At 42.1% G+C, this 15594-nt stretch overlaps 1 protein-coding gene across 3 annotated transcripts in view; it reads left to right on the top strand.

Moving 5' to 3' along the window:
- HAPLN1 (hyaluronan and proteoglycan link protein 1) overlaps positions 1–15594 on the top strand; it is a 63907-nt gene that overhangs the window by 30418 nt on the left and 17895 nt on the right. Inside the window, exons 2-3 of one of the 3 annotated variants that reach the window (XM_066569503.1) lie at positions 1034–1036; positions 13478–13852. In XM_066569503.1, the coding sequence (XP_066425600.1) occupies positions 1034–1036; positions 13478–13852 (378 nt within the window). Of the gene's footprint in view, positions 1–696; positions 700–1033; positions 1037–13477; positions 13853–15594 lie in introns of all 3 variants that reach the window. The other 2 variants (XM_066569504.1, XM_066569502.1) reach the window with 2 other exon arrangements.

Raw genomic sequence — 15594 nt, 5'->3', positions numbered from 1 at the left:
TTTCACCCCTGCCTCCCCCGAGCCTGGCTAAAATTAATTTTGCAAAATTAAGGAACGCAGAATTACTGCCCCTCCTCTCTCCCTCACTCCCCCTCTCTCTTTTTAAAGTTTGATTTATTTCTCTCAACAGCCAGAAAATCGTGCTGTTTGTGTAAATATAAATTACCAAGCTAGGGCAGGGTACCAGGAAGGGCTGAATGCTCAGGAGTTCACAGGAGAGGCAGAGAAGTTAAAGGCACCCTGTACCTATTAAAGCAGGGATTGTCAAGGTCAGGCAGGGAGTAGCAGACAGCTGCTCTCCCTCTGAGGATGAAGGTCAGAGGAATGTGTTATCAAATGTAAAATGAGCATCTATCACTGCCCTGAGCGATAGATCTTCATGTTAGTTGTTTCCCAGGGCAAATTTCAAATCAGATGTCGATGTGTAATAAACACATATTTTGCCTCCCCTTGTGTAATGCAGCTTTTTGTCTCTGAGCTTGACTTTTTTGGAAAATGTAATTAGTGTGCTATATCCTGCACTTTAGTGTAATTCAGGAGTCATGCATGTCAAACAGTTCAAAGCTGACAGAAGCTCCCAGGTGAACCCTTCTCCCTCCCTGTGAAAACTCACCTGTACTTAAAGAGTTTATTCCTTGAAGGAGAGCTGGATAAAGATGTAAATTTGAGTTGTATCACAAACCCTCTCCTCACAAGCTGGTTCAGGCTCTGAAATGCACAGAGCCACAAATCAAAGGGAGTGAGACTGCCGGGGATGTGGCATTTCTGCTTCTGATTTTTGCCATTCCTCTCTTTCCTCTCTGCATTGTGGAGCCCCACCAGGGCTGGGATCCCTCTCTGCCCAGTGCTGAAAAAAAAAATAAAACTAAACTTATAAAAAATCTACACGTGGAGAAGGGGTGGAGATCAGGGAACACTGTAGAAGATGTTCAGGTGTTTTTAATCCCATTAACAAAACCCAGCATCCCTCTCCACAGCTGAAATCCAGGAGATGTGTGGCTAAACTCTGCCTGGGAATGCCTTGGAATTACAGAAGGTGTGAAAGGGATTTCCTGAGGCAGAGAAGCAAACTGTGTTATATTCCCCATTCTTTGTATCATGTAATCTCCTGTAGGCTGAGTTTTATTTGTTGAAAAACTGGGTTTCAGGTCTTCTCACTGCAAAAGGGTTCTGCACCCTACTTTTCTGACATGAAAAACACCCTCCTAATCCTCCAAGTACATTTTATGATCTTATTCTTCTAATGCTGCTAATCTTTGGCTTCCAATAATATTTTTTTTCTTCTTTGAGGTTCACTTTAAAGCATCAATAACACCATATCCCCACAGCTACCATTTGAGTGTGATTCTTCAAATCCTTCTCCAAGTGTATCACCTCCTGATTACTGTCCTAATTGGATATTGCCACCTGTTAATATCAGGGTTTCCTCTTTGCACTGATTCTCATCTGAATTTTCACTCCCTGAGTGCATCCAGCCAGGACTTTATTCCAGATAAAAATTTATTTTATTCCAGATAAAAATCCTCATTTGGCCGCAGTGTTTCTCTTTTCCAGTGTCCATGCTTTGTTCTCCAGACCTTGGATCAAATTTGCTGCTCCCAGCTGTGCTGCAGTGCTGATCAATAGTCTGTGGTGATAGACAGTATTTAGCAGTCTGTCTCCCCCCCTGCCACTTGAAATTAACAACTACAAGTTCTGTATCAAGAATTTTTCATACTAGACCTCAAAAAGCTGAGTTTTGCATTCAGCTTTAAGTGTCATCCTAACTTTTCCACCCTTCTTTCTTCAAATGTTTTAAATGCCCACTCTTCTCCCTTCAGTGCTGCTTGATAAGCCATGTGAAAATTTTATTTATCCAAAAGTCACAATTCTTTATAAGATAAAATTAGTGAAAATATTAGAGAAGTTGTACTGAAGGCAATTCACTGGCATTTTTTATACATTTTTCTCCACATCATTCAACTCCCTAAGCTCCAAGCAAATGATACCTCACATTCCTCAGCCTTATACATTTCTTTTTGTTACATACCTGATATCAGATTACTCTGACTTTCTTTGGCAAATATCTGCTTAACCTCATCCCTCTTTCTAGTACTGACCCTATTCCTGTTGTTCAAAACCTTTCCTTCCAAATTTGTTCTAAAGTCCTGTTTTGCTGCTGAGGTCAGACTGATTAACTGGGTAATGGTTTAATTACTCTCTTTACATGAATTTGTTGTTTTGCTGCTTTCCAGAAACACTTTAGGTACTGTCCTAAAGTGACAGGTGAGGCCACAGCAGTGCCAGCAGGTCTGGGTGCTCCAATTTTCTGCCCCTCCATCAGTGTGAAATCTCCTGACACCCCCCTCAAACTCAATACTTGTCAACCAGAACAAACAGTGTTTCATAAATTTGTTATTGTTCTGCAATTATACTTTCCTTTCAAGGACACAGAGCTCTGCCTTTCAAGTGTCCACTCTCTGGAAAAGAGAGTTTTCTTTATTTTTACTAAAGACTTTCCCAGCCTCTAACACTGCAACATACATAGTTCTGTGACTGTGTTCACTTTTAAATATTTCATGCTTTTTCTAGAAATTATTTACTGGTTTCATCAGCAGCTCTGCTGACAGTGTCTGTTCTAGCTCTTGGTTTCTCTCCTTGTTGGTTAATTCAGTTAATTTGGACTTAAGTCACAACTTAAACAACTGCAAGACAGTTTTACCTCCCTAGTTTTCAGCTTATTTCCTCTGTCCCAGTTGCTTTTTTAATACATTTTTTTTCTCCTTGGGTTTTATTCCGCTATGCACAAAATTCATCAATTTATAAAATTTATATTTTATATGAAAAGCTGCATTTTATGTATTCTGTGGCTTTATTTTCTTTGCTGAAGCCTGTGGTGGATTTCATGGTTTTGCTCTTTTATCCAGGCTGCTTCACCCTCTCCCCTTCCTGTCGTAGTTTGTCATTCCAGTCTCACTTTTGGGGATAAAAAAAATAAAAAACCCAGAAACCCCACATCCCAGAAAAACCCCGTGTGCCTCAGGGAGACACCAGTTTCACTCTTCAGAAAAACCCACAGCCATAAATGAAATAATCTGGCGAGTGTAAAAATGGGGCTGAAGCATCCCCACACCACATGGACACCCAAGAGAAAACAACATTTCCCCCAGCACAGCAATGTAATTAGAAACTCAGATTTTTCTCCTGAACACCTGCAAAGTCTCCCTGAGTTTTGAGAGAGGATGGCTCCTTTCAGTGCTCATTTTGTCCATCTCCCTGAGCTGCTCGTGGTGCTGCCCACTGACCCCGATTATCCAAAAAAATTACAGGGCTGCCCTCAGAGATAAATGATCCAAAAAAATACAGGCTCTCCCCTGGGTGTAGCTGCTCTGAAAAATAATCAGAGTTGACTAAGCCACCACAGTAATTCCTGAGTTAATTACCTAAAGAGAGCCAAACCTTTAACACTATTCCAGCTATTCCTTGTTCAGGCTGTAGAAGCACAAGAAAAGGCAGAGATGGGAACAGAAAATTTGGTTTGTGGAGCATCAAATATAACATTTTAGCTTTCCTCTGAACGTAAGAAATTCATATTCATATTCATATTGATTCATTTTGGTGTGTTTGAGGTGAAAGTATGCACCCCTTTGCCTGTCAAGATCCCTGCACAGATTTATTTATGCATACCCAAAAAATATTTCGGCAAGGAACAAACAGAAAACTTCTTAATGCTGCAAAATTGGAGCAAACAAACAAACAACAAAAAACCCCTAAGCACACACAAATGAGCCAAATCAGTTAACCAATAACAAAAGCAGGGGAAATCTTTGTCCAGCTCTTTCTGCAGTATAATGGGTTTTATTTGCAGTCCACTTCTTTTCCTTCTAACCAAGTCAGCACCAACAGAGAGTAAGAATCTTAACAGAGTTTCTGGGCCAGTCAAAAACCTGATAAAAGATTAAATGTACTGCTCATCTGACCTCTTAATTTATTTCTTATCTGCTCAAGATAATCTTGATTATCTTCATGCTTTTCATGCTTTTCCACTTTATTTTTGACTTCTTTCCACCTTTCTGCATTTTTCCATTTTCCATGACACTGACATTTCTTTCCATTTCCTTGCCTTTGTGTTTTCCACTTTATGTTTGGCTTTTTTTTGTTGTTATTGTTTTTTTTTTTTCTTGCCCTTTTGTTTTTGCCATTCAGGACAATTTTGATGATGCCACGACGCATTTTCCTGTCTCTTGTTGCAATTTTCCTTGATTTCCACAAAGTCAAAACTTTTCCTTTGACTTCCACACAACCTGCTTCCCTGCTCAGATCATGGCCTGTTGCAACTGCAGGGCATAGAAAAGTCAGGAGAGAGCAAAAATTCCACCTCCAGAAATTCCACAGAAATCAACAAAATCCACAAAAAACAAAACAACAACAAAAAAAAAAAAAAAAAAAAAAAAAAAAAAAAAAACCACAAAAAACCAACCAAAAATAACCACACAAAAAAAAAACCCAAAAAAACCCAACCCCCCTCCCCAAAAAATACAAAAAACCAAAAACAAACATGAAAACAAAAATATTCTTTACTTGAAGGCACCCTGGACCTGCATCTTCTGGAGCAGACCTTAACTGATGAGCTCCAGGTTATCTGGGTTATTAAAAAATATATAATTACAGAAGGGTTGATGTGGAACGTGAATTTAAATCATTAATTTGCCTTTGCTGGTTACGTCAGTGGAATTCCATATTTATAAATAGCATTTGGGGGTGATTAAGGGACTGGAAGGGCTCCATGCAGTTTCTGTGTAATATTTTGGTTTTGTCAAACAGTCCTCATGCCACCCATGAAGATTTACTTCTGTGAGGAAGGAGAGCAGAGACTTTGCCTTGATTTCTGTTCTGCTCTGCTCTGCGACACCTGATCTCCATGAAATTTATCTACACCCAAGCAAAACACACTTAGAAGTTATTTGAGGCAATAATTTAGGAGAGATGAAGTTTGTTATTTCCCTGATGGTTTTATGTGCTCTCAGGTCTCCTAGAAACCTAAACCTGAGTTAATATGTCCTCTTTAACAATTCCTTCCCCAAGCTGAGGAGATGGAATCAGCTGAAAAATGTTTTATCTCAGCCTGGTAATGTCTTTTTTACAAAGACTGATTTCTTCTCTGTTATATATAAACCAGCTTTACTATTTTTTAGCTGTACTATTATTTGGAATCTGAAGCTTCTAAATAAGATTTATCTAGCATTTCTCTTACCAGTTTTATATCAAAACTTAAAAGTGTGTTGGGGGTGCTCTGTCCTGTCTCTTCAGAGGGAGGTGGATCCTTGTCTTTTCTTTCTCATGACACAGCAAAACTGCATTATATCTTGAGCCAAAAAAAAAAAAAAAACATATTTTACCACTCCTGCAGATGATATATAAAAGACTTTAGATTTTTTTTTCCCCCCAAAAGCAGAAGGGAAAGGGCAATTAGTTAAAATACAAATAGAAAAAATGTGCGCTATGTGCAAAACGTGTGTGTGATTCTCCCTCATGTTTTCCCTCAGTATTCATTGAGGGATACACCCATATAAGAGTTCATCAATACTGCACTCCTCTACATATTACAGAAAACTGGAACCATTTTTGTCACAGAAAATATTTATTAACTTTAAGTAGCATTTTACATTTTAAAAGAAAATGAGTGTAACAACTTGCCACTGCTGTGGGAAGAGTGAGGATATTTTAGCATGAGCTCAAATCCCTGGGAACACTACAGGTAAGCCAGAAAAAACTCTGTTTATTTAAAACATAATGGCACAGGATAATATTAAGCTAGGAGCTTGCTAAAAGTGTGGAACATTTAGGGAATACATGAATTTATCTGACAAAAACACTTCTATAAAGCCATCATAATGGCTTATGATTTTGTTTTTCCTGTCTGTAAAAATGCACATCTTTTCCTCCACTGTCACTTTGCGAGGCACTCCATGAAAATGCTGTAATAATCGATTTTTGTGGCCAGCTCAGCATAGGACTGTGGATACTCCTGGTGGATAAAGCAGACAAAGGTGTTTGCCAAGGGTTGTGGAGTGACTCATCCTCTCTGCCCCACACTGTGTTCTTAGCCCCCTCCAAGCCTGGCTTGCCATCATCCTGGTGTGCAGAACCCAGTTAAGGGAGGAAAATAAGAAAAGGAAGCCAGGAGAAAACCCCACAGCAAAAGTTTAGTTAAAACACACCAAAAGAGAGGCAAAAAACCACAAAAACCAAAACCAAACCAAGCAAAAAAAAAACCAAACCAAAACCAAAAAACCCCAAAAAACAAAAAAAAACAACAAAAAAACCCCATTAAAAACCCCAAAAAAGCTCCAAAAAAAACCCCAAAACAAACAAACAAAAAAGAAAACAAAACCAACAAAAAAACCTCAAAAAAAACCCAAAACACAAAAAACCCAAACAAACAAAAAACAAAAACAAAAACAAAACAAACTCCAAAAAACAACCCAAAAACACAAAAAACCCAACCAACCAAACAAAAAACAAACATAAAAAAACCAAACAGAAAACAAAACGAAAAAGCACCAAAAAAACCCCAAAGTACCACAACACAACCCAACAATCAGCTCACAACTAAAATGACAACCAAAACCTTAAAATGCCCAGCAGTAAAATTTGGAGCTAAACCAATAAGGCAGCAGGTGAGGCTGAAGTGAGAGCTCCAACAGAGCAAATCCCCCTTGCTGTCCTTGAAATGGGCACCTTGAAATGGGACCAACACCAGGGCTAGGAATGGACAAAGCAATGACCACCAGAGCAGGAGTGCTCATTGCGCAGCTCTCAGGCTGGGGAAGCAGAGAGGAGGATGAGGATGAGGAGGATGAGGAGGGTGACAGAACAGGTGCTCAGCCTGTGCCTTTTCATTTAAAGTAGCAAAATATCCTTTCCCTCGCAGCTCATACCAGATTTGGCACCGCTGATATACAGCAAAGCCAGCCCAAAAATCAACTTTTTGAGTGAGTTTTGGTTTCTGCTCAGCAGCCCTTCCCTGCAGCCTGGGGAAAGCAGCTCCCAGAGTTATGTTCTGTCCCGGAGAAGCTCTGTTCCCTGTGCTGCCTTTGCCATCCTTCCAACTGCTCCAAGAGGATTAGCAAAAGGCCACAATCTGTCAGAATCAACAGCAGGGAAGCAGGAGTGGGAAAAAAATGCTGCAAATTAGTCACCAGTGGGGCCTGGTTCTGTGCTAACAGCTTGGCTGCTGCCTGCCTGACCATGCAAAATGTGCCTGGAAGGGTGGAAAGCCCCACCTGGGAAATCTTTCTCCTCCCAGTTCTGCCCTTGGAGCTGAGTCCAGATATCACCAGCTGGGGTCTCTGCACAAACCCCAAACAGGACAGGGCTGCTGGGAACGTGCCTGGAGCTGTTTGATTTCCCAGCATCACTCCCATTCCATGGCTATGGCAATGGGAAGATGCCACCAGCTCACATCCCAGGCAGCAGACACACAACTCAATGTCACAACTCACTCCAGGAGTTTTTGCCCAATCCCACAAAGCAAAAGCACATTGACAGTGTTTATATCTGTACAGTAACTATTCTATATTGACAGTAGTTCTGTCCAATCACTATAAGCACAGGTACCTGTGGTTAAACAGTGCTTGCTTATTTCAAATACAATACCTGCTTGTGAGCCTTAAAGCACAATGCACAGAGCTCCATTATTAAGCTTTAACTTCCTAATATCTTGCTAGATAAACTTTCTGTAGCTCAGGGAGTTAATCTAGACAAGCATTAATACACAGACCATTGCTCTATTTGTCCTTGCTTTTCTACTTTTTACATAATTTTTCTACTGGCCAATCTCATGGCTGCTGCTCAGCTCCAATCACAGTTCTGCTGTCTCTGGGGCCTGCCTTTTGCAGCTTTCCCAAAACCCTCTGATTTTGTGGATTCCCACACCCAGAGGCAGCCACCAGGGTGTTGCCACCTCTGTCCCCAGCAGAAGGAGCAGCTGGGAGCTGCCCAGCTCTGCTCTTGCACCACCTGAGGCTCAGGAGTGGCACACCTGAGCTGCCTTGTCCCCAGCCACGATGCAAACTGTGCTGTTTGCAAGGACAACTCCTCAACGAGGGTCAAACCCTCTCTAATCCAGGGGTTTCAGAGTTCACAGCTGTTTGTCTGCTCACCTCACAAGTTCTCTGCTGGCATTTCTGAAGGGAGCAGTTCTGGGGAAATGTTACCCTCCTCAAATGACCACACCTGGGTGTCCCGTTCTTGCTCCTTCTTGCAATCACCTTCCAGATATTCCTGCCATTTAGAGACAGAAATAATTTTATTTACAAGGACCAGCCTTGTCAGAATGCCCATGAGGGGAGCAGCCAGGGAGCTAAAACCCTTCAAACCAGTGTTTCCTCCATCTCCCATCGCTGTTTCACAAGAGATCAGTCCTTGTTTCACTAAGATAACCCAGGAAGAAGAATGCATTGCTCATTTGAGCTCAGCAGTAAAACCAGAGACAATCACATATTTTAAATGAAGGGATTCTGCTTTGCCCTCTGTTTGGTTTCTTGGGGGCTTGGGGTTTTTTTAAATTTGTCAGCTCCTGGAAGAGTGGGACAATTCATTGTGCCACACTCCCAGAAATGTTCAGTTTAGGTAGATTTGGCCCTGGCTCTCACTGGCTGCTGGATAATGAAGACCTCTAGGCCTCTTGCCAAACCCCTGTCATCTCATTTTCAGTCCCAAGTCTCCCTGCTGCCTAAGCTGTGCCTCATTCCCCAGCCTGACATCTGCTTTTCCTCAAAAGGCAGAGATCCTTCCTCCTCTCCCAGATCTGGGAGAAGCAGCAGCAGCAATGTCATTTCTGCCTCACTGTCTTTCCAGCGAGAACGGCACATCACCCCATTTTCTAAAAAAAAAAAAGAACTGGATTTTGGAAAACTTAGGAGTGGAGGCACATTTCAAGTGTCACATCTCTCTTGGAACCTCCAGGGTCAAAGGCGATATTCCAGGATGAGAAAAGCCATCTCTTTTCTTTTCTTTCTTTTCTTTTCTTTTCTTTTCTTTTCTTTTCTTTTCTTTTCTTTTCTTTTCTTTTCTTTTCTTTTCTTTTCTTTTCTTTTCTTTTCTTTTCTTTTCTTTTCTTTTCTTTTCTTTTCTTTTCTTTTCTTTTCTTTTCTTTTCTTTTCTTTTCTTTTCTTTTCTTTTCTTTTCTTTTCTTTTCTTTTCTTTTCTTCCCTTCCCTTCCCTTCCCTTCCCTTCCCTTCCCTTCCCTTCCTTTCCTTTCCTTTCCTTTTTCCTTTCCTTTCCTTTCCTTTCCTTTCCTTTCCTTTCCTTTCCTTTCCTTTCCTTTCCTTTCCTTTCCTTTCCTTTCCTTTCCTTTCCTTTCCTTTCCTTTCCTTTCCTTTCCTTTCCTTTCCTTTCCTTTCCTTTCCTTTCCTTTCCTTTCCTTTCCTTTCCTTTCCTTTCCTTTCCTTTCCTTTCCTTTCCTTTCCTTTCCTTTCCTTTCCTTTCCTTTCCTTTCCTTTCCTTTCCTCTTCCCTTTCCTTTTTTTCCCCTTTTCTTTTCTGTTTCCTTTTTCCTTTCCTTTTTTCCCTTTCCCTTCCCCTTTCCCCTTTCCCTTTCCCCTTTCCTGTTTCCTTTCCCCTTTCCCTTCCTTTTTTTTCTTTCCTTTTCCCTTTCCTTTCCATTTCCTTTTCCCTTACATTTTTTTCCTTTTCCCTTTCCTTTTTTTTCCTTTCCTTATCCCTTTCCTTTTTCCTTTCCCAGGCTACCATCCCCTCTATCTCTATACATCTGCTCAGACTCAGCTCGTGGCTGCTGCAGAGGGCCAGAGGAGGTGGCAGGCAGCCAGCAGGGAGGAACATCCCCAAATTAGGGTGCTGCTGCTGGAGTCAGAGGTGACAGTGCTCTGGGCAAGCCTCCAGGCCCTGCTGGCACAGCCACAGTTGTTAGAAAGAGTGAGCATTAACAGCCTGAGTCACAGCCTCCCAGCCCTTTCTGCTAAATATTTATTAACCTATTTCAGTATTAAAAGCCCAACATAGCTGAGCTCTGAGTCAGATTTCTTGGTAATAACCACCCCAAAGCATAACATTTCTCCTCCCAAGGTGGACAGAGCACTGTGGAACGTCTTTGTCCCCAAAGGAAACAGGAACATTTGCAGACTAACTGTGCTGGCTGTCTTCACTTTCCTCCTCCTCCTCCTCCTCCTCCTCCTCCTGTGGAAACTGCTGGTAAAGCTTTCCATGGTGCCTTGCCTCAGATCACCTCTCTCCTTGGATGCTCTCCTTGGGAATGGATTATTGGAGGATCCCTGAGCCTCTGGAAAGGAGGGCAGTGAAAAAGAACATCATTTAAAAGGGGCTGTAGGCGACCTCCTCTGCAGCTTTGTTTTTTCACCAGGCAGGAAGGTCTCTCACCCTGGCAAAACACCTTGCAGCACTCCAATTTGCTCATTCTCGAGGAAGCTGGAGCCCTGACCAGTGCAGAGAGCAGCAATGCTTTGGGCACAGCACCTCCCAGCAAAGAGCTGCACCTTTGGGATACCTGTTTTCCCCAAGCAGATGCACGTTTGCACTCAGCAAGCTTGTCTTTGCAATTACCACCCTCACTTAGTGTTTGCAAAAACACAAAATCCTGCATTCCCTGGGGTGCAGCTCAGCGCAGCAGTGAGCAGAGAGGGAAATCCAGCTGAGGCTGCAGTTTGGGCAGATATTTCCTTTAACCACAGACCTGTCACCAGGCCTCAGAAGCCTTGGACTGTCTGGAGGGATCCAAAAGAATCTCCCTGAAGGCCCCTCATGCTGTGGGCACACCACAGATTCCTGCAGTGCTGTGGACAGACGGCTGGAGGGGTGGGATAGACACTCCGCATCCATCCCAGTCCTTCCCTCCTCCAGCCACCCACATCTCCCTGGCTGACAACATTTTTTCATCAGTTCTGTCTGAACCAACCCAGAAAATTGCTGCTAGCCTTCACAGGGCCACCCTCTCAGCAGCCTCTGTGTTTTTTTGGGAGCTCACCCACCGCTTTTGCTGGATTCAGAGAGAGACAGGTCAAGGTTCGGAGTGGAGAATCGCAATTTTGGGCAGCCACATCGACCTGCTGGACATGCACAGGGGGCTGCAAAGTCTCTTTTCACAGCCTGTGAGTGCAGAGGGAGGTTGGTGATTTATTGGGGGTTTTGGTCACTGTCTCAGGGGTCAAGGACAGCAAACCCAATGGGAGCGCTGAGCTTGCTCAGCCAGTTTTGCAAACTTCGCATGAGGAACGAGGCAGGAGGTACTGAAAGGAGGCAAAACTCTCACTTTTGGGTACGTCTGCTGACTAGCACATGAAATCTGCATTTCCCAGGGTTTTCCCAAGGCAGCACAGCCTGTAAAATCCCCAGAGACTGGGCTGGAAGAGAGCACCTGCCCCAGCCGACTGTCCTAAGCAAAATTATTTCACGGGGCAACATCTGCTGCTAGAGGGAAGAAAAGCGGGAAACCTGGGGTGAGGAGGGGAGGAGACAGGCAGTCACATACAGGTTTGCATGAAAAGTGTGATCAAAATATAAAAGATAAAGCAGTGACAAGTTTTAAGGAGGAAAAAACCACATTGGGATGATGAAGAGGGTGGGCAGCGGAGGAACAGATTTTACTGGACTTCCTTACTCTGGTCAGAAGAGGAACTTACACTCAAAAGTTAGAATAAAATACAGATAAAGATGCCTAAAATATCTGCTTTAGAATTTTGCTGACACTTTTCATGTCAGTATAAATAATACCGTTTGGTGCATTGATGGTTTTTCTGCTTTGTGAGTGGGATTCTCTGCATCCCAGACTGTGAGGAGCTCTGTGTGCTGCTGCCTGAATAAGCAGAATTCCTCCAGAAAAACTGAATTATGAAAATAAAAAATAAAGCATTGATATACAACTCTTGAACAAGGAAAATATGGGAATGTGTGTTGGAGCCTTTTATGGGTGATGGCATTCATTCATCAGCAATACAACTCTGTAAATCTATTTACACAACTCACTCTTCATGAGTGTAGGACAGTCTCTGCCTGTGTGAGGGGCACTGAGATGCTTTGTGCACAAATAATTAAATAATAAATTAGAATATTTAATATATATTATAATTTTTAATATTTTGTTATCATAATTAAATAATAATAACAAATAATTATTTATAACTGGTTTATAAACCTTATACTGAACAGGTCCAAAATGATTGCAAGGTAGTGATCCTGCAGCTGCAGCTGGTGAAGGCTGATCTAGAGTAGAGGCTGGACAGAGCTAAAGAATAAAGTAGAGATTTACTAAAAAGATCTCCTCAATGGATGCACCTTGGGCAGCACAAGAGCCCAGCCAGGGCTGCACCCAAAATGAACCAAAATGGCCCCAAAATGGACGACTGGGCACGGGGTCTGTCCCTTTGATCAGTTCTGCTCCATTTGCATCTTGCAGTTCATTGTGCCATTCCAGCTTTAGCCCATGTTTTTCTCCTTTTTAGCCCTTGTTTTTCTCTCTTCGATTTACAGTTGTTTATAATTTTTGGGCCAGGAGCTTGTAACTGTTGTCTTTGGTCAAGCTGGAAAAGGAATTGTTTTCCTTTGCCGAAGAAAAGGAAAAAACGAGTTCAAGGAATCGTTTTCCTTTTCCTCCCTACCCCGGGAGGAGAACTTGCTAACACTAAACATGAAGCTCACAGCTACACACTAAAGCAGCACAGAATCTGAAAAATATAAGAACTGAAACTTAAGACACCAACAGATTGACCCATTCTGTAAAAGGAAGACTGCAAACCAATTCCTGGAGAGTGGGTTGTCACAGACATATTTTATGAAAAAATCCTTTTGTTAGGATCTTTTCTCCTGAGAAGATGGGAAGCTTCAGCTTCTCCATGTTTTGCTGCTCTGGAATGTGATTTGGAGAATTGTTTACCCAGCATGTGAATTGTTTTTAATTAATGGCCAACCACAACCACCTGTGTCGAGGCTGTGAGCAGTCACAAGATTTTGTTATCATTCTATTCTTTTCTTTCACTAGCTTTCTGATGTCTCTTTTCCTTTAGTATAGTCTTAGTATATCATTTTCTTTTAGTACAATATCACAGAATCACAGAATCACAGAATTTCTAGGTTGGAAGAGATCTTCAAGATCATCGAGTCCAACCCATGTTGGACCCATATATATCATAAAATAATAAATCAACCTTCTGAAACACGGAGACAAGATCCTCATCCCTTCCCTCATCCTGGGACCCCTGCGAACACCTCGATTTTATTATCATTCTATTCTTTTCTTTTCCTAGCCTTCTGATGTTTCTTTTCTCTTTTCTTTTAGTACAGTCTTGGTATATAATTTTCTTTTAATACAATATATATCATAAAATAAGAAATCAGCCTTCTGAAACACGGAGGCAAGATCCTCATCCCTTCCCTCGTCCTGGCACCCCTGCGAACACCACCACAGCAGGTGTTGGTTTTTGTTTGGTTTTTTTTTTTTACCTTTTCCTCCTTAAATCCCACAGAAAACGGGCCCCGTCTCCTGGTGGTAGCAGAGCAAGCCAAGATCTTCTCCCACCGCGGCGGCAACGTGACGCTGCCGTGCAAATTCTACCACGAGCACTCCTCCACTGCTGCCGGCTCAGGAACACACAAAATCCGCGTCAAGTGGACCAAACTCACCTACGATTACCTCAAGGAGGTGGACGTGTTCGTGGCCATGGGGCACCACAGGAAGAGCTACGGGGGCTACCAGGGCAGGGTGTCCCTGCGGGAGAGCAGCGAGAACGACGCCTCGCTCGTCATCACCAACATCAGGCTGGAGGACTACGGCAGGTACAAGTGCGAGGTGATCGAGGGGCTGGAGGATGACACGGCGGTGGTGACCCTCAATTTGGAAGGTAGGTGACAGCCTGGGACGTGCCTTGAGTGGGATTGATGTGGTGTTAGGGAATTCCTGGGGGTTTTTTTCCCTCCTGCTGATGTTACGTTACCAGATGATGCATTATCGCTGACATTGCGTTATTGGTGATGTTATCACTGATTTTGTCTTATCACTCTCATTTTGTGTTACCACTGAGTGTGTCACCTCTGGTTTTGTGTGTTATCAGTGATAACAGCAAGCTGAGGAAGCAGGATTCATTGTGCTCTGGGGAATCTTGGCCTGACCACAATCATAAATTGGAACATCGTCCTGGCTACTATAACTTACACTGGCCTACGGCGTATCCAAATTCCAGCCAGTCCTGGTGTGAGAGGAGCCAAGAAAGGATGAGCAAACACAGTGTTGGGAGTTCCATGTGTTTTTGATTTTCTCTTGTCATTTTGCATAAGCAGCTGCATCTTTTTACCTAGGTGAAATTATATCAAATTCCCCCCCAACGCTAATTTTACGAAACTTCGGGATATTTTAGATGATCAAGCAAATGCAAATCTTCTTTTAAGGATAAAAAAAGTTACAGTAGTTACCCATAGACAGTGGGTTTGCATTTTTCCAGCCTTATAATCAGATAAATTAGTTCTTTACCTTGTCTGCCATTCTTACATGTAGTGCCTAGTCATTTTCTTCAGCACTATTCTTGAAAACAGTAGAGTTAAAAAGTAATGAAACAGGTTTAAAGAGGACAAAATTTCAGCTTTCCTTACCTCTTATGCAATTCAGATACATTTTATGAGTTTCAATACACGTAAAATAGTGTTCGACCCTTTCTTTTTTTTTCCCAAAGTACTGCACTGAACACAGAGGTAAACAAAAAGTTTCATGAGGACATATCACATACTCTAACACTCACCAGCAAGTGTATGCCAGAGGGACCCTGAGAGAGGGAAAAGAAAAAAAAAAGAGAGAAAAAGAGGAAAAGAGAAAGTGGGGAAAGGGGCGGAAACAAAAAAAGGAGGAAAAAAGGAAAGGGAAAAATGGAGAAAGGGAGAAAGGAGGAAAGGAGAAGGAGGAAAGGAAAAGCAAAAAATAAAAGGGGGAAGGAAGGAAGGAAGGAAGGAAGGAAGGAAGGAAGGAAGGAAGGAAGGAAGGAAGGAAGGAAGGAAGGAAGGAAGGAAGGAAGGAAGGAAGGAAGGAAGGAAGGAAGGAAGGAAGGAAGGAAGGAAGGAAGGAAGGAAGGAAGGAAGGAAGGAAGGAAGGAAGGAAGGAAGGAAGGAAGGAAGGAAGGAAGGAAGGAAGGAAGGAAGGAAGGAAGGAAGTGGCAGAAGGAAAGAAAGAAAGAAAGAAAAGAAAGAAAGAAAGAAAGAGAAAGAAAGAAAGAAAGAAAGAAAGAAAGAAAGAAAGAAAGAAAGAAAGAAAGAAAGAAAGAAAGAAAGAAAGAAAGAAAGAAAGAAAGAAAGAAAGAAAGAAAGAAAGAAAGAAAGAAAGAAAGAAAGAAAGAAAGAAAGAAAGAAAGAAAGAAAGAAAGAAAGAAAAAGAAAGAAAGAAAAGAAAGGTAAAGAAAAAGGGAAGGAAAAGGAAAAGGAAAAGGAAAAGGAAAAAAGAAAAAAGAAAAAAGGGAAAAAGGGAAAAAGGATACAGCTGCCCTGCACAATAAGAATGTCTGAGTGGTTCTTGGAACCAAGAAAACATAATGGACTTATTTTACTTCTTTACATCTATTCTTCCATTTCTGGCTGGAGGTCACAGAAACTTCCCCTTTTG

The sequence above is a fragment of the Molothrus aeneus genome, chromosome Z (assembly GCF_037042795.1).
Source record: "Molothrus aeneus isolate 106 chromosome Z, BPBGC_Maene_1.0, whole genome shotgun sequence".
Classification (NCBI taxonomy): domain Eukaryota; kingdom Metazoa; phylum Chordata; class Aves; order Passeriformes; family Icteridae; genus Molothrus; species Molothrus aeneus.
The sequence above is the reverse complement of the archived record's forward strand: the minus strand, read 5'-3'. Positions and strand labels throughout refer to the sequence as shown.